Source organism: Papio anubis, chromosome 9 (assembly GCF_008728515.1).
Source record: "Papio anubis isolate 15944 chromosome 9, Panubis1.0, whole genome shotgun sequence".
Classification (NCBI taxonomy): Eukaryota; Metazoa; Chordata; class Mammalia; order Primates; family Cercopithecidae; genus Papio; species Papio anubis.
Window position 1 is genome coordinate 115,688,266 of NC_044984.1, and position 19,223 is coordinate 115,707,488.

Here is a 19,223-nt window from a genome sequence, read left to right on the forward strand (position 1 = left end):
CCAGTCAGGGGCCAACAAGTACTCAACAAGCACCCACAGGAACCACAAGCCCTGGTTCAGTCCAACAAGGCAGAGAGGCCTCAGAAGAAAGTCCAAGCCTCATACAAACCTGCACTGACCACCCTGGAGAGATCTACCAATTCCCAGAAGAGCTCTTGTCTGAGAATAGGTGCTAAATGAATTTACATAATGATGGAGTGCGTACAATTTCTAATCAAGATATTGGCAATTTTGCCCAGAGAGAACATAATCTGAGATGCCTGCACTAACTTGTTATATTTATTAACCCATTTATTAACAAGAAGTTGGTGTCCTTTGCTACCAAAAGGGAAGAAAAGGGGAATAAAACAAATACGTAGTTACTAAGAAACCAAGTAAGACAAACTAATCAGAATGCAGTTTATTGACAAGATAGGTCACAAATACATCATTTATAAGGAGAGAGGGGACACGAACGAGTCCAAAATCTTATACTCTGCACAGCAGCCCAGCAGGGATGTCCTCTCTAGAGATGGTTTATCAAGGGTACGCCGTGAGAGGGCAGCTCCTGATGCAGCTGCCGGAAGAGCATCGCACACCGGTTCCTCTCCTGAGTCTTCCCCAGGGTGTGGTAGAGTCTGGCCTGGAAGTAAACGACGTCCCTGATTCGCTCTTTGCAGTCAACCTTTGCAAAATAGTTCTTGGCTTCATTGAGGTTCTCAATGGCGGCCTCCAGAGCTGATGGAAAGTGGGGAAAATAACACACACATTTAACTCAACACTTCACATACAGTTTTCCAAACTTGGTATTTAGTTTTATTTGTTCAACAAGTACCAGAAGATTCTTTTATATTCTCCTTTCTTTGAGAGAGAAAAAACAAACCACTAGGTAGGGTGAGGTTTTCAAAAAGGTCTTTAACACTGGGTGCGGTGGCTCACGCCTATAATCCCAGCACTTTGGGAGGCCGAGGCGGGTGGATCACCTGAGGTCAGGAGTTCCACAGCAGCGTGGCCAACATGGTGAAACCCCGTCTCTACTAAAAATACAAAAATTAGCCAGGTGTGGTGGCGGACACCTGTAATCTCATCTACTTGGAAGGCTAAGGCAGGAGAATCACTTGAACCAGGAGGCAGAGGTTACGGTGAGCTGAGATCACGCCACTGTACTCCACCCTGGGTGACAAAGTGAGACTCCACCTCAAAAAAACAAAACAAAACAAAACAAAAAAAGCCAGGAACAGTGGCTCATGCCTATAATCCCAGCACTTTGGGAGGCTGAGGTGGGCGGATCACGAGGTCAGGAGTTCAAGATCAGACTGACCAACATGGTGAAAGCCCTACTAAAAATACAAAAATTAGCCGGGCATGGTGGCGTGCGCCTGTATATACTTAGGAGGCTGAGGCAGGAGAATCGCTTGAACCTGGAAGGTGAAGGTTGCAGTGAGCCAAGATCGCGCCACTGCACTCCAGCCTGAGAGACAGAGCGAGACTTTGTCTCAAAAAAAAGGCCAGGCCTGGTGGCTCACGCCTGTAATCCCAGCACTTTAGGAGGCCGAGGCAGGTGGATCACGAGGTCAGGAGATTAAGACCATCCTGGCTAACACGGTGAAACCCTGTCTCTACTAAAAATACAAAAAAAAATTAGCCGGGCATGGTGGCGGGCACCTGTAGTCCCAGCTACTCAGGAGGCTGAGGCAGGAGAATGGTGTGAACCTGGGAGGTGGAGCTTGCAGTGAGCTGAGATCGCACCACTGCACTCCAGCCTGGGCGACTGAGCAAGACTCCGTCTCAAAAAACAAAAACCAAAAACCAAAAAATGGTCTTTAAGTCCTGACTTCTAGCCCGGTACTTGGCTCTATAGGGTTAAAATAACCATTCACTTGTCCTCAGTCTTCCTGCCAATCATGCATGTGAAAGCACTTTAAATGCTGCATGAAATTTTAATATATATTTGTGAACACTCAGAACTTAAATGCTGTTCCAAATTTAATGTCTTTTCTTCTTCTGGGTCCTAAACTTTCAATGCTTTCTGGAATAGCATTGCCCAACAGTCTTTGTACAGCTTCCTACCTTCTGCTTTCTTCGGCTGATCGTAGGAAGCTGCTGAAGCCACCTGGCACTTGGCCACTAAGAACATGGCACGACCTTTGTCCAGGATAGCCCCGTCAGCCAAGATGGGCTCAATGGCCATGTGGAGAAGACTTAAGGCCTGTTCTGGGATTCCAAGAATGAGCTGAAAAAGAAACATTACAGCACTGTACATACCCAAACCCACTGCCCTTCACCAGGAAAGGCTTCGTTTCTGGCAGTTCTCTCCTGAATGGCTATCTCTGGCTTATCTTTTACCTGACATGTATACTACATTAAAACAGGCACCACACTCCTAGAAAACACAATATGTGACAATCTGATTTCAGACTATGACAAATACAGCAGGGAGTGGTTATTCACACTATGGAAAGGTTTCTGTCTTTACAAAAAGATCCAGCATTAATATCCTTTAGCTTGGTGATTCTGAGGGGTTGAACTAGGTGGGAGAAAAGTAACAATTCGGAAAATAGATCAAAAGAATAGAGCAAAAGAAACGAGATTCCCGTTGGTGTTAGTATGTTTAAACAAAACAAAACAAAACAGAGAATTAAAATGGTACACAACAGCTGGGCACAGTGGCTCATGCCTATAATCCCAACACTTTGGGAGCATTAGGCAGGAAGGTCACTTGAGGCCAAGAATTCAAGACCAGCCTGGGCAACATAGCAAGACTCTGTCTCAAAAAACAAACTTAAAACCATTAGCTGGGCATGGTTGCACATGCCTGTAGTCTCAGTTACCCAGGAGGCTGAGGCAGGAGAATCACTTGAGCCCAGGAGGTCAAGGTAGCAGTGAGCCACAATCGTGCCACCGCACTCCAGCCTGGGCAACAGAGCAAGACCTTGTCTCAAAATAAAATAAAACTAGAAAACATCTATTTAACACACAAGAAGGCAGTAATGGAGGAACTGAGGGACAAAAAAGATATGACATATAGAAAACAAGGCAGGTGCAGTGACTCATGTCTGTAATCCCAGCACTTTGGGCAGTGCAGGTGGGTAGATCGCTTGAGGTCAGGGGTTCGAGACCAACCTGGCCAACATGGTGAAACCCTGCCTTTATTAAAATTACAAAAATTAGCCGGGCATAGTGGCGCATACCTGTAATCCCAGCTACTTGGGTGGCTGAGACAGGAGAATCACTTGAACCCAGGAGGTAATGGATGTGGTGAGCAGAGATTGCACCACTGTACTCCAGCCTGGGTGACAGAGTAAGACTCCATCTCAAAAAAAAAAAAAAAATCAAATTAGAAGTAATGACATTAGATGTAAATGAGTTACACTCGTTTTTTTGTGTAACTGAAAAAATGGATGAAATTGTCAGAAAAAAATTTTTTAAGTATATACTATATGCTGTCTACAAGAGACTCACTTTAGATTCAAAGACACAAATAGTATTTTAAAAAATTATCAGGCATGATGGTGCTTTCCTGTGGTCCTAGCTACTTGGGAGACTGAGGTGGGAGGATCCCATCAGTCCAGGAGCTCAGGGTCACAGTGAGCTATGATTGCAGCACTGCACTCCAGCCTGGATGACTGAGTGGGACCCTGTCTCTAAAAAAATAAAATAAAGACACAAATAAGCTGAAAGCAAAAGGATAGAAAAATGTTCCATGCAAACAATAACCAAAAGAAAGCTGGACTACCTATATGAGTAACACACAAAATAGAGTTTAAGTTAAAAACTGTTGCCTGTAATCCCAGCACTCTGAGAGGCCAATGCAGGCGGATCACGAGGTCAGGAGATCGAGACCATCCTGGCTAACACAGTGAAGCCCCGTCTCTACTAAAAAATACACAAAAATTAGCTGGGCATGGTGGTGGCTCAGGTCCCAGCTACTCAGGAGGCTGAGGCAGGAGAATGGCGAACCTGGGAGGTGGAGCTTGCAGTGAGCCGAGATCACGCCACTGCACTCGACCACTCCAGCCTGGGTGACACAGCGAGACTCCGTCTCAAAAAACAAAAAAAAAAATTGTTACAAGAGACAAGGAAAAAGGAGGACATTATATACTCATGAAACAGTCGATTCATCAAGATACAACAATTATAAACAAACAAACAACAGTGCTCCAAAACATATGAAACAAAAACTGACAGAATTGAAGGGAGAAATAGACAATTCAACAATGATAGGCCAGGCACAGTATCTCACGTCTGTAATCCCTGCACTTTGGGAAGCTGAGGCATGTGGATCTCTTGATACCAGGAGTTTGAGACCAGCCTGGGTAATATGGCAAAAACCCATCTCTACAAAAATACAGAAAATTAGCTGGCTATGGTAGGGCACACCTGTAATCCCAGATGCTCAGGAGGGTCACTGGAGCTCTGGCAGTTGAGGGTGCAGTAAGCCATGATTGTGCCACGGCATTCTAGCCTGGGCAACAGAGTGAGACTCTGTCTCAAACAAAATAAAACAAAACAAAAACCAAAATAATAGTTGGGGAGTTCAATATCCCATCTTTTAATCACCGATAGAAAAATTAAGATCAGCAAGGAAAGAGAAGACCTGAATGACACTACAAATGAACTGGCCCTAACACAGATATATAAAGTATGCCACTCAATGATACATCAGAATACAAGTTATTCTCAAGTGCATATGGAACATTTTCCAGGATAGACTGTGTTGGGCCACAAAATAACACTCAATAAATTTAAGAAGAATGAAATCATACAAAGAATCTTCTCTGATCACATGAAATCAAAAATCAGTAACAGAAGGAAATTAGAAAATTCACAAATATGTGGAAATTAATATACCCTTAAATAACCAATGTGTCAAAGAATAAATCACAAGGGAAATTAGAAAGTACAATGAGATGTATAAAGATACCAGACTCTGGCTGGGCGCGGTGGCTCACGCCTGTAATCTCAGCACCCTGGGAGCTGAGGCAGGTGGATCACCTGAGGGCAGAAGTTCAAGATCAGCCTGGCCAACATGATGAAACCCCATCTCTACTAAAAATACAAAAATTACCCAGGTAGCCAGGCACAGCGGCTCAACACCTGTAATCCTAGCACTTTGGGAGGCCAAGGCAGGCGGATCACGAGGTCAGGAAATTGAGACCATCCTGGCTAACACGATGACACCCCATCTCTACTAAAAATACAAAAACAAAAAAAAAACTAGCCAGGTGTGGTAGCATATGCCTGTAGTTCCAGCTACTAGGGAGGCTGAGGCAGAAGAATCACTTGAACCCAGGAGGCGGAGGATGCAGTGAGCTGACATGGCACCACTGCACTCCAGCCTGGGCGACAGAGACAGACTCCGTCTCAAAAAAAAGAAAAAATTACCTGAGTATGGTGGCACGTGTCTGTAATCCCAGCTACCTGGGAGGCTGAGGCAGGAGAATCGCTTGAACTCAGCAGGCAGAGGTTGCAGTGAGCCACTGCACTCCAGCCTGGGTGACAGAGCAAGCCTCTGAGTCAAAAAAAAAAAAAAAAAAAAAAATCACAGACTCCAATTTATGAAATTTGTGGGATAAAGTAAAAACTTATGAAATATAGTTCTCAAGAAAATGTGTAACTGTAAAGGTCTATATTATAAAAGAAGGAAAATCTCAAATCAATAAGTGAATCTTCCATCTTAAGAAACTAGAAAAAGAGGCCAGGCGCAGTGGTTCACGCCTGTAATCCCAGCATGTTGGGAGCCAAGGCGGGTGAATCACCTAAGGTTAGGAGTTCAAGGCCAGCTTGGCCAACATGGAGAAACCCCGTCTCTATTAAAATTACAAAAATGACCCGGGCGTAGTGTCATGCGCCTGTGATCCCAGCTACTCGGGAGGCTGAGGTAGGAGAATTGCTTGAATCTGGGAGGCAGAGGTTGTAGTGATCCAAGATTGCACCATTGCACTCCAGCCTGGGTGACAAGAGCTAAATTCCATCTAAAAAAAAAAAAAAAAAAAAAAGGAAGAAAGAAACTGGAAAATGAAAAGCAAACTAGACTTAAAGCTAACTAACAGAACCAAGGAAAAAATAAGGATTAAAGTGGAGATAAACAAAATGGAGACTAAGAGAACAACAGAGAGAATCAATAAAACTAAAAGTTGGTTCTTTGAAGAGATCAACAAAATTGACAAACTGTTAGACTGACCAAGAAAAAAAAGAGAGACGACTCAAATGACTGAAGTCAGGGACAACAGTGTGGACTTTACTAACAACCTTACAAAAGTCAAATGGATTATACAAGAATACCATGAACAATTCTATGCAAGAAATTAGATAAACTACATAAAATGAACAAATTTCTAGAAAGACCAAACTACTAAAATGGACTCAAGAAGAAACAGGAAATCTGAATAGACCTATAACAACTAAAGAGACTGAATTAGTAACCAAAAAACTTTCAACAAAGAAAAGCCCAGGGCCAGACTGCTTCACTGGTGAATTTTACCAAACTTTTAAAGAATTAACACCAATCCTCAAATTCTTCCCAAAAAAAGGAGAGGAGAGAATACTTCCTTACCCATTTTGTGGGGCCACTATTACCCTAATACTAAAGCCAAAGGAAGATATCACAAGAAAACTACAGATCAATCAACATCCCTTATGAATACAGATGCAAAAACTATCAACAAAATACTTGCAAACCAAATCCAACAGCATGTTAAAAAGATCATACACTTTGATCATGTGAAATTTATTCCAGGAATGCAAGGTAATTCAATCCACAAATATAACATATAAATAAAGTGAAAGAAAAAATCGGGCTGGGCACTGTGGCTCACACCTGCAATCCCAGCACCTTGGGAGGCAGAGGCGGGTGGATCACGAGGCCAGGAGTTCGAGACCAGCCTGGCCAACGTGGCAAAACTCTGTCTCTACTAAAATACAAAAATTAGCAGGGCGTGGTGGTGCACACCTGTGATCCCAGCTACTTGGGAGGCTAAGGCACAAGAATTGTTTGAACCTGGGAGACAGAAGTTGCAGTGAACTAAGATTGCGCCACTGCACTCCAGCCTGGGCAACAGAGAGACACCCTGTCTCAAAAACAAACACACACACACAAAAAAAACCCCATATGATCAAATCAATCAATGCAGAAAAAACACTTGACAAAATCTAATACCTTGTCATAAAAAAAAAAAACTAAATAAACTAGGAATAGAGGGAACTTCCTCAACCTCTACAAAAAACCCACAGCTAGCATGACATTTGATGATGAAAGACTGAAAGCTTTTCCCCTACAGTAACAAAATAAGAACATACTTTTTTTTTTTTTTTTTTGAGACGGAGTCTCGCTATTGCCCAATCTGTAGTGCAGTGGCATGATCTCAGTTCACTGCAACCTCCACCTCCTGGGTTCAAGCAATTCTCAGTCCTCAGCCTACCTAGTAGCTGGGATTACAGGCATGCACCACCACCACACCCAGCTAATTTTTCTATTTTTAGTAGAGACGCGGTTTCACCATGTTGTCCAGGCTGGTCTCGAACTCCTGGCCTTAAGTAATCTGCCTCGGCCTCTCAAAGTGCTGGGATTATAGGTGTAAGACAGTGAGTCCAGCCAAGACACACACTCTTGCCACATTTATTCAACATATATTGGAAGTTTTACTCAAAGCATTTAAGCAAGAAAAAGAAATAAAGGCATCTAAGTGGGAATGGATGAGGTAAAACTATCTCTATTTGCAGATGACATGATCTTATACATACAAAACCATAAAAAATCTCCAAAACCTGTTACTGGTAATAAGTTTGGCAAAGTTACAGGATATAAGATCAATATACACTAACAATGAGCAATCCAAAAATAAATTTTTAAAAACATTTCATTTAAATTACCATCAGAAAGAATAAAATACTTAGGAATAAATGTAACCAAGGAAGTGAAAGACTTATACACAGAAAGCTACAAAACATTGCTGAAGTAAATTAAAGATCCAAGTAAATGGAAAGACACCCTGTGTTCATGGGTTGGAAGACAATAGTATTAAGATGGCAATATTCTCCAAACTGACCTACAGATTCAAATACAATCCCTATCAAAATTACAACTACTGTTTTTGCAGAAATGAACAAGCTAATTCTAAAATCAACATATAATTGCAAGGGATGCTGAATAGCCAAAACAATCCTGAAAAAGAACAAAGAAGACTCCCACCTCCTAATTTCAAAACTTAGTACAAAGCTATAGTAATCAAAACAATGTGGTACTGGCATAAGGATAACATATAGATCAAGGGAATAGAATTCAGAGTCCAGAAATAAATCTATATATTTACAATCAATTTTTTTTTATTTGATCAATTGGTTTCTAACCGGGGTGCCAAAACCATTAAATGGGGAAAGAAAAGTCTTCAACAAATGGTGCCAGAATAACCTATATCTGCATGCAGCAGAGTAAGAGTGGAGCCCTATCTCATAGTATATATAAACTCAAAATTATTCAGATTTAAACATAAGCATTAAAACTATAATACTGTTAGAAGAAAACATAGAAGAAAATCTTCATGACATTAGATTTGTCAGTATATTGGATATACCAAAAGCACAAGCAACAAAATAAAAATAAGTTGCACTTCATAAAAAGTTTAAACTTTTGTATATCAAAAGACACTATCAAGAAAGTGAAAAGACCAAACACAGAATAGGAGAAAATATTTGTAAATTATATATCTGATAAGGGTCTAGTATCCACAATATATAAATAATTTTTACAAGTGAACATCAAAAAGACAACTCAGAAAACAGGCAAAGGATCTGAATAGATGTTTCTCCAAAGAACATATGCAAATGGTCAATAAGCACATGAAAAGATACTCAACATCATTAGTCATTAGAGAAATGCATATTAAAACCACAATGAGACACCAATTCATACCCACTAAGAAGGATATAATAATAAAAAATGGAAAATAACAAGGGTTGGCAAGATTGTGGAGATATTGGAACCCTTACACATTGCTGGTTGAAAGAAAATGGTACAGCCACTGTGGCATTTCCTTAAGAAGTTAAACACAAAATTATCATGACTCAGCAATTCCATTCATAGGCATCAAATGAAAACAGGTATTCAAACAAAAACTTGTACAGAAATGGTAAGAGCCGCTATTTATAATAGCCAAAAAGTGGAAAAGACCCAAATGTCCATCAGCTGATGAATGGATAAGCAAAATGTGATCTAACCATACAGTGAAATATTATTCAGCCATGAAAAAGAATGAAGCACTGATACCTATTACTACACGGATAAAACCTGAACACATCAAGCTAAGTAAAAGAAGCCAATCAAAAAAAGCCACATTTATATGAGCCTGATTATGCAAGTTGTTCAGCAGAGGCAAACTCACAGAGACAGAAAGCAGTTAGAGGTCACCAGAGGCCGGGGGAAGGGAGGACTGGGGAAGGCCTGTTTCATGGGTACAGTTTCCTTTTTTGTGTAATGAAAATAATCTGAAATTAGACAGCAGTTATGGTTGCACAACGTTGTCAATATTCTCAAAACCACTGAAATGTACACTTTAAAATGGTTAAAATGGTAAATCTCATATTATGTACTTTTTTTTTTGGAGACGGAGTCTCACTCTGTTGCCCAGGCTGGAGTACAGTGGCACGATCCCAGCTCATTGCAACCTCCGCCTCCCAGGGTCAAGTGATTCTCCTGCCTTCTCCTGCCTTCTCCTGCCTCAGCCTCCTGAGTGGCTGGGATTACAGGCATGCGCCACCATGCCTGGCTAATTTTTGTATTTTTAGTAGAGATGGGGTTTCACCATGCTGGCCAGGCCAGTCTCGAACTCCTGACCTTGTGACCTGCCCGCCTCGGCCTCCCACAGTGCTGGGATTACAGGCGTGAGCCACCACGCCTGGCCATGTACATTTTATCTCAAGAAAAAAACAAAAAAAGAATCACTAAGGAAGGCGGTAAGAAACAGATTCCTTAGCTCCACCCCTAGAGATTCTGACGCCGTAGGTCTGAGGCAAGTCCTCAGGTATGAAGATATTTTTTAAATCTCCACAATAATTCTAATGTACAGCCAGTTTGGAGACCTCCACTTTAATTAATAAATTCTTGCAAGAGTTTGACCTTCACTCATTCATTGATTAATATTTATTGAAAGCCTTCTATGTGTAGGGCCTATAAGGTACCAGGGAATATAGATGAAAATGAAGAGTCAATTCCTTCGTGGCCTTTACTAAGGGAGAAAGAAAACAAACATAAAATACAATTTGATTTCCAAAAGTTTTCAATGAACATCCGTGTTCCTCATTTCTTTATTCACACCCCCTTGTTGCTAAATCAAGCATCACTCTGTGTCAGCTAATCATTAATGTGAGGCAGGTGTTCTCACTAAAGAGGCAAGTCCCCCTTACTGAATACACAGCTCAGAAAAGCCAGTGCCACTGGAAGGTGTCAGTTTGCCACCACGTTCACACCTCCACAGGCTTCTCTGGAGGGCTAGCACATGAAGACTACCTTTCCAGACTTCAATATGAACAAATGAAAACTCATTATTATCCTTTCAATACTCAAAAGTAGTCACAGACTCACCAGCTCCTGAGCACAAATATGTGCTATAAAAACAGAGATCGGCTTACCTGCGCAAAAGCCAAGTTCAGCACCGTTTCAGAGGCCAAGTATTGTAACCGGTACTCCTTGGAGAGGGCCAAGGCCTGCAGGAGCATGGGCAGCGCGATGGTAGGGGAGGAAGATCGCCAGTACAGCTCTGCCACGGACAGTAGGACACTGACCGTAAAGAGGAAAACACAGGATGAGAAGATCCACCACCATGTCTCCGTGAGATGCACAAGAGACCCCTTACCTGATCACCATTTCTGTGTTCTTCAGTTTCTGACAATGAACCAACAATTTTTGTAAAAGCTTATGTGCCTCTGACATTTGGTTCTGAGCTTGTAATACAACCGCTTTCCTGAAACAGAATCAAAATGAACACAAATGTTTTAACTAGTCACTTTGAGGGTAAGAATCGCTATTTATTCAATTAGATTATAAACCTCCCAAGGGGAAAAACTGTGTCTGATTTAATTTTTGTTGAAAGAATAAAGTGTATGCGTATATGAATGTGTGTGTAAGCATGTATGTGAGCATGCTGTGTATACACACATACATATATGCAGGCAGGAAAACTTCTGGAATTATAGATAACAGCATGTTAATGATTATCTCTGGGAGATACTTATTTTCTTCATTTTACTTGTCTATATTTTCTTTTTTCTTTTTTTTTTTGAGACAGAGTCTCGCTCTGTCGCCCAGGCTGGAGTGCAGTGGCCGGATCTCAGCTCACTGCAAGCTCCGCCTCCCGGGTTCACGCCATTCTCCTGCCTCAGCCTCCCGAGTAGCTGGGACTACAGGCGTCCGCCACCTCGCCCGGCTAGTTTTTTGTATTTTTTTGGTAGAGACGGGGTTTCACCACGTTAGCCAGGATGATCTCGATCTCCTGACCTCGTGATCCGCCCGTCTCGGCCTCCCAAAGTGCTGGGATTACAGGCTTGAGCCACCGCGCCCGGCCTCTTTTTTTTTTTTTATGGAGACAGAGTCTCACTCTGTTGCCCAGGCTGGAGTGCAGTGATGCGATCTTGGTTCACTGCAACCTCCGCCTTGTGGGTTCAAGCAATTCTCCTCCCTCAGCCTCCCAAGTAGCTGGGATTACAGGTGCCTACCACGCTTCGCTAATTTTTTGTATTTTTAGTAGAGACAGGGTTTCACCATGTTGGCCAGGCTGGTCTCAAACTCCTGACCTCAAGTGATGCGCCCACCTCAGCCTCCCAAAGTTCTGGAATTACAGGTGTGAGCCACCACGCCCAGCTGCTTATCTGTATTTTCTTATTCCCAGTAATAAATAGGAAAAAAAGTTTTTTTCTAAGCTAAAATAAGTTAATGCACATATAAAACAAAAACAAAACCATTTACCAATTATTTTATTCTGGGATTAGATTTTCAAGGTTTCTTACCTATAAACACCCTCTATGCTATTGAGAGCTGTGATTCCTGTAACAAGTGAATCAGCCAAATGATATTTGCCATCATTCATTGCTCTGTCAAACTGTATTTTTTGATCACATAGCATCCATAACTAGTAAGAAAAAAAAACACAATTAAGTACAAAATGGCAAATGTTCATCTTACTCAATGAGTATATAAAAATATTTTGGATTGCTTAGCAAATACCCTTACAATAATTCACTCACATTCTTTTTTGGGGGTATTTAAAATTTTTAAAAAATATCTCAAGTATGTGAAAAAGCACAGAGAATAAAATAGCAGATAGATGTGTGCCAACCATCAACTTTGTCAACTCACATTTTGCTTTATCTGCTTCATATACTATTAGATACCGATGAAGTCCTTTGCAAATTCTACTTCCCTTTCTCTTTTTTCAAAGTAGGCACTCAATTTGGTATTTATCATTCTTATTCATGTTTTTTATACTTTTACAACATATACACTTGTCTTTAAACAACATAGAGTGTGAGCCTGTGTTTTTAAACTTTGTATAAGTAATATCATACTTGTAAACATCCTTTGACAAGTTCCTTTTTAGCTCAATATTATTTTTCTGAGGGGAGATTATATCCCACTTTATATTATAATAAAAGCTATTATTATCAGAAATAAATCTAATGCCATGCAAAAGGCAGATTACCTGGGCGTGCTGACTATTAGGCGGAAATCGTTCCTTCAAGTGCTTTAACACTTCAGAAGCTGCAGCAAAACAGCCCTAAAGTAGAAAGACACAATTTGATCAGCATAACCTGTGTTGAAGCCACACCTGCTGTACCATGCAAAGATGGTGACAGATTCACCTGTTCTTGATGCAGCACCCTGAGAGATACTGGTCAGAGACTCAAATTTCTTTTTTTTTTTTTTTTTTTGAGAGAGAGTCTCGCTCTGCTGCCCAGGCTGGGGTGCAGTGGCACCATCTTGGCTCACTGCAAGCTCCGTCTCCCGGGTTCATGCCATTCTCTTGCCTCAGCCTCCCCAGTGGCTGGGACCACAGGCGCCCGTCACCATGCCCGGTTTTTCTGTATTTTTAGTAGAGACGGGGTTTCACTGTGCTAGCCAGGATGGTCTCGATCTCCTGACCTCGTGATCCGCCCACCTCGGCCTCTCAAAGTGCTGGAATTACAGGCGTGAGCCACCGCGTCCGGCCAGAGACTCAAATTTCTAAGGGCCGTTTTTAAAAGACTAATACATTTTATTTTTTTAAAAATTTCAAGGCCAGGCATGGTGGCTCACACCTGTAATCCCAGCACTTTGGGAGGCCAAGACGGGTGGATCCCCTGAGGTCGGGAGTTCAAGACCAGCCTGACCAACATGGAGAAATCCCGTCTCTACTAATAATACAAAATTATCTGGGCATGGTGGCTCATGCCTGTAGTCCCAGCTACTTGGGAGGCTGAGGCAGGAGAATTGCTTGAACCCGGGAGGCAGAGGTTGCAGTGCACCAAGATCGTGCCATTGCACTCTAGCCTAGGCAACAAGAGCGAAACTCCATCTCAAAAAAAAAAAAATTTTTTTTAAATTACACACATAAGACATATCCATTCTAGGAAAACACTTACAAAATACATGTAAACAAGAACAGACAAATTACTTTTTTCTTTTCTTTTCTTTCTTTTTTTTTTTTTTTTTTTTGAGACAGCTCTTGCTCTGTTTCCCAGTCCGGAGTGCAATGGCTTGATCTCAGCTCACTGCAGCCTCAAATTCCTAGGCTCAATCAATCCCCCCATCTCAGCCTCCCGAGTAGCAGGGAATACAGGTGCATGCCACCACACCTGGCTACACAAAATACTTTTTTTTTTTTTTTTTTTTTGAGGCAGAATCTTGCTCTGTCATCCAGGCTGGAGTGCAGTGGCATGAGCTTGACTCACTGCAACCTCCTCCTCCTGGGTTCTAGCAATTCTGATGCCTTAGCCCCCACCTCCCAAATAGCTACAAATACAGGCATGTGCCATCATACTCAGCTAATTTTTGCATTTTTAATAGAGGCAGGGTTTTGCCATGTTTGGCCAGGCTGGTCTCCAACTCCCGGCCTCAAGCAATCCACCCACCTCAGCCTCCTCAAGTGCTGGGATTACAGGCATGAGCCAATGTGCCCAGCTGACAAATTACTTTTGGGTTTTTGTTGTTGTTGTTGTTTTTATTGTTTGTTTTGGTTTTTTTTTTTTTTTTGAGACAGTCTCACTCTGTCGCCTAGGCTGGAGTGCAATGGCGAGATCTCGGCTCACTGCAACCTCTGCCTCCCAGGTTCAAGCGATTCTCCTGCCTCAGCCTCCCAAGTAGCTGGGACTACAGGCACGCGCCACCATGCCCAGCTAATTTTTGTATTTTTAGTAGAGACAGGATTTCACCATGTTGGTCAGGCTGATCTCAAACTCCCGACCTCGTAATCTGCCCACCTCGGCCTCCCAAAGTGCTGGGATTACAGGCTTGAGCCACCACACCTGGTGACAAATTACTTTTAATCTCAGAAAAGATAATCACAATTAATGTTGTGGCATATCTCCCATGCTTCTTTTATACACATAAACCGAAAATATATAATTATTCCAAAAATAGTTTTTGAGACGGAGTCTCACTGTCTCACCCAGGCTGGAGTGCAGTGGTACGGTCTCAGTTCACTGCAACCTCCACCTCCCAAGTTCAAGCAATTCTCCTGCCTCAGCCTCCCCAGTAGCTGGTATTACAGGCATACACCACCACACCCAGCTAATTTTTGTATTTTTAGTAGAGACAGGGTTTCATCATGTTGGCCAGTCTGGTCTCGAACTCCTGACCTCAAGTGATCTCCCCACCTCAGCCTCACAAAATGCTGGGATTACAGGCATAAGCCACCATGCCCAGCTTACATATATTTTTATAAATTACTTATAACACTGTTTACCACATGGTAGGCATCCAATGAATATTTGTTGAATGAATAAATCTTTCTTTTTTTTTTTTTTTTTTTTTTTGATGACGGAGTCTCCTGTCTGTGCTGGGATCGTGGCCGGATCTCAGCTCACCGTAAGCTCCGGCCTCCCAGTTCACTTCATTCTCTGCCCTCAGCTCCTTCCCGAGTAGCTGGGACTACAGGCTCTCACCACCTCCCCAGTTGTTTTTGTATTTTCTATTAGAGACGGGTTTCACCAGTAGCTAGGATGGTCTCTGACCTCCTGACCTCGCGGATCCTGCCTGCCTCTGCCTCCCAAAGTGCTGGGATTACAGGCTTGGAGCCACCGCTACCGCCTCTCTAGCCAAATCTTTCAATGTCAATAAATACAGATCTTATATCACTATGTATATTTTACCGTAACCAATTATGGTACATGAAAATAATCTCCTAGTTTTTGATATTTTGTTACTTCAAGGTTTTATTTAAAAATGCTAATGAACATCTTATGCACACAGCTGCATACTTGTCCAATTATTTCCTTAGCATAAAACCTTAGAAGTAGGCTGGATGCAGTGGTCACTCCTATAATCCCAGCACTCTGGGAGGCCAAGGAGGGCAGATCACTTGAGGCCAGGAGTTTGAGACCAGCCTGGCCAACATGGTGAAACCTCGTCTCTACTAAAAGTACAAAAAAACTAGTCAGGCGTGGTGGCATGTGCCTGTAATCCCAGCTACTCAGGATGCAAAGGCAGGAGAATTGCTTGAACCCAGGAGGCAGAGGTTGCAGTGAGCCGAGATCACGCCACTGCACTCTAGCCTTGGCCCCAGAGCGAAACTCTATCTCAAAAACAAAACAACAACAACCAACCAACCAAACAAAAAACCTTAGAAGTAGAAATGACAGGCACTTTTAAGTTCCTTGAGATATATTACTAAATTACCCTATAGAAATGTACCAAGTACTTTCATACCAAAACTCTATGTGCTTTTCTTCACCTAATACTGAAGTATCTTTGCTTATATAATTGGTGAAAGTAGTACCTTAACTGCTTTAAATTTAATTTCAATGACTAGATTGAAATGTTTTCATGTTTTTGGGCCATGCTTTTTCTGTGAATATACATTCATCACTTTTTTAATACTCTTATATTGTTGGGATGTTTATCTTTTTTTTTTTTTTTTTGAGACAAGGTTTTGCTCTACTGCCCAGGCTGGAGTGTAGTGATGCAATCTCAGCTCATTGCAACCTCTGCCTCCTAGGCTCAAGTAATCCTCCCACCTCAGCCTCCCTAGTAGCTGGAACTACAGCCGTGCGCCACCACACACCACATCCAGCTAATTTTTGTATATTTTGTAGATACGGGGTTTCGCCATGTTGCATAGGCCGGTCTCAAACTCCTGAGCTCAAGTGATTTGTCTGCTTCAGCCTACCAAAGTGCTGGGATTACAAGTATAAAGATAAACAGTGCCCAGCTGGGAGGTTTATCTTATTGATCCTGAAATCTTTTCAATTTGTCTCAATCCTTTCATGAGGTAATGCTCTTTTTGTCTACATAGAAGCTCAGGCCACAAGTGGACTTTTATTTGAAGTGAATAAGCAGAAATTACATTGAATTACAACAAAAGATCATTATTCCTGTGATTTTAACTGGCCAGTCTCACCAATTATTTTCATGACTGCCACACAGAGTCGGGCATGGGGATATAGATCCTGCAGTATCCCCCAAAAACATTCCCATTGTGGCCTACAATTCCTGAGACTGAGAGAGGAATGATAGAAGATGAGCTAGAATTACACAGAAAGAGAAAAGGAGAATGGTTATCTTAGAGAAAGAATTCACTCTACTTCCTCTGGGTTGCAAGAGGAAGCTCAGAAAGCAGTTCTGAGCTCCATAACTTATTTATAGGCTTACCAAAACCCCAATTACTCCCATACCACAAAACAAAGTGCACCATGAAATTGACTTGGAGGAAAGTTTCAGAAGCAGATACAAAAGAAATAAAAGAGTAACTGGAGACTCATGATAGGGTTGCCTTCTCTGCAGCTGGCCAAACTTAACTTCACAGGTGCGAGTCTAACTTGTCTAATTAAAAATGTGACAGTCATCAGCCCAGTAAGTATATATATCCACATGGCTGATGTTCTAAAACTAGAAAGATCTAAGGCAAGATGAAGAAAGGGGTAAAGGACTGACTTAAAACAAAAAGGCAGCTACCTTCTAGTTGTGTACTAAAAGGCTTCCTAACACACCCTGGCTGTTGAAGCCAAACAATGATTGGATCAGCAGGTTTTTCACATAAGCCCAGAGGTGAAAGGGGGATGCAGATGGCATTACTAATAGAGACCCAAAGAGCATGGTTACTTTTTAGGGTCTTACTCCCAGGAAAAAAAAAACAAAATTCTAACAAATGGCCTTGGACAAAGTTACAAGGCTAAAGAATTGAGCCACAAGGCACTGTGACTCACACCTGTAATTCTAACACTTTGGGAGGCCAAGGCAGGAGGATCACTTGAGGCCAGGAGTTCAAGGCCAGCCTGGGCAACACAACACAGAAAGATTCCATCTCTAAGAAACAATAATTAAAATAATTAGCTGGGTGAGGTGGTGTGCACCTGTAGTCTCAGCTACTGGGCAGGTTGAGGTGGAGTTCAAGGCTGCTGTGAGCTCTGATTGTGCCACTGCACTCCATCCTGGGCAACAGTGAGACTCCATCTCTTAAAAAAATAAAAAATACACTGGGTGTGGTAATCCCAACACTGTGAAGCTGAAGTGGGAGGACTGCTTGAGCCCAGAAGTTTGAGACTAGCCTGGGCAACATAGTGAGATTCCATCTCTACAAAAAGATATTTTAATTAACTGTGTGGTCGCATGCTCCTGTAGTCTCAGCTACTGAGGAGGCTGAGGTGGGAGGATCACTTGAGCCCAAAAGGTTGAGGCTGCAGTTTGCTGTGACTGCACCACTACACTCCATCCCTGGTGATAGAGCGAGACCCTGTCTCAAAAAAAATTAAAAATTGGCTGGGTACGGTGGCTAACGCCTGTAATCCCAACAATTTGGGAAGCTGAGGTGGATGGATCATTTGAGATCAGGAGTTTGAGACCAGCTTGGCCAACATGGTAAGAACCCATCTCTACAAAAAATACAAAAATTAGCTGGGTGTAGTGACACACACCTGTAATCCTAGCTACTTGGGAGGCTGAGGTAGGAGAATCACTTGAACCCAGGAGGTGGAGGTTGCAATGAGCTGAGATCGCACCATTGCACTCCAGCCTAGGTGACAGGGTGAGACTCCCTCTCAAAAAAATTAAATTAAATTAAAAATAAATTTAAAATTAAAAATAAAAAAAAAGAATTGAACCAAGACTAAGGTTTTTGAAAAGTAGTTTTCTATTCTAATAGTAAAAAATAATAATTTCGCCAGGCACGGTGGCTCACATCTATAATCCTAGCACTTTGGGAGGCTGAGGAAGCAGATCACATGAGGCTAGGAGTTTGAGACTATCCTGGCCAACATGGTGAAATCTCATCTCTACTAAAAATACAAAAATTAGCCGGGTATAGTGGTGTACACCTGTAGTCCCAGCTATTCGGGAGACTGAGAAACGAGAATTGCTTGAACCCCAGAGGCGGAGGTTGCAGTGAGCCGAGATCGTGCCACTGCACTCCAGCCTGGGCGACAGAGCGAGACTCTGTCTCAAAAAAAACTAAATATTGGCCAGGTATGGTGGCTCATGCCTGTAATCCCAGTACTTTGGGAGGCCGAAGTGGGTGGATCACGAGGTCAAGAGATCGAGACCATCCTGGCCAACGTGGTGAAACCCCGTCTCTACTAAAAATTACAAAAAAATATGGTGGCATGGTGATGGGCATGGTGGCGGCGCCTGTAGTCCCAGCTACTTGGGAGGCTGAGGCAGGAGAATGGTGTGAACCTGGGAGGCAGAGCTTGCAGTGAGCTGAGATTGAGCCACTGCACTCCAGCCTGGGTGACAGAGAGACTCTATCTCAAAAAACACCTAAATACTTCAATATGTTCACCGACTCATTCATTACCAGATGCTCCTCTTATCCATGGCACCAGGAAAGGAAGTGAAGTGATGTTAAAGAGGTTCCAGTGCCACAAAGAGGGAAGAAACAAGCGAGAGACAGATCCTACTGTTCAGCGCAACCAGCCAGCCCTTTCAACCCCTTGTGAAAAACACAGGTAGTAAAGCCCAGGCACGGGAAGAAACCCGTGGCAAAGGCGCCATGGCTGGCAAAGGCGCCATGGAATCCATCAGTCAGGGCTCATCCACCCCTCAGTTTACACAGCCATGCAAG

The 19,223-nt window shown here is 42.4% G+C and overlaps 1 protein-coding gene across 5 annotated transcripts in view; it reads right to left on the bottom strand.

Moving 5' to 3' along the window:
• Positions 1–380: 380 nt before the first annotated feature.
• ANAPC5 (anaphase promoting complex subunit 5) overlaps positions 381–19,223 on the bottom strand; it is a 46,142-nt gene continuing 27,299 nt past the window's right edge. For 3 of the 5 annotated variants that reach the window (XM_021923036.2, XM_003907285.5, XM_031650829.1), the window contains exons 10-15: positions 12,672–12,746; positions 11,980–12,101; positions 10,830–10,937; positions 10,606–10,753; positions 2,050–2,212; positions 386–717 (exon numbers count right to left, since the gene is read on the bottom strand). In XM_021923036.2, coding sequence (XP_021778728.1) covers positions 506–717; positions 2,050–2,212; positions 10,606–10,753; positions 10,830–10,937; positions 11,980–12,101; positions 12,672–12,746 — 828 coding nt within the window. In that variant the 3' untranslated portion in view covers positions 386–505. Of the gene's footprint in view, positions 718–2,049; positions 2,213–10,605; positions 10,754–10,829; positions 10,938–11,979; positions 12,102–12,671; positions 12,747–19,223 lie in introns of all 5 variants that reach the window. The other 2 variants (XM_017946253.3, XM_009181858.4) reach the window with 1 other exon arrangement.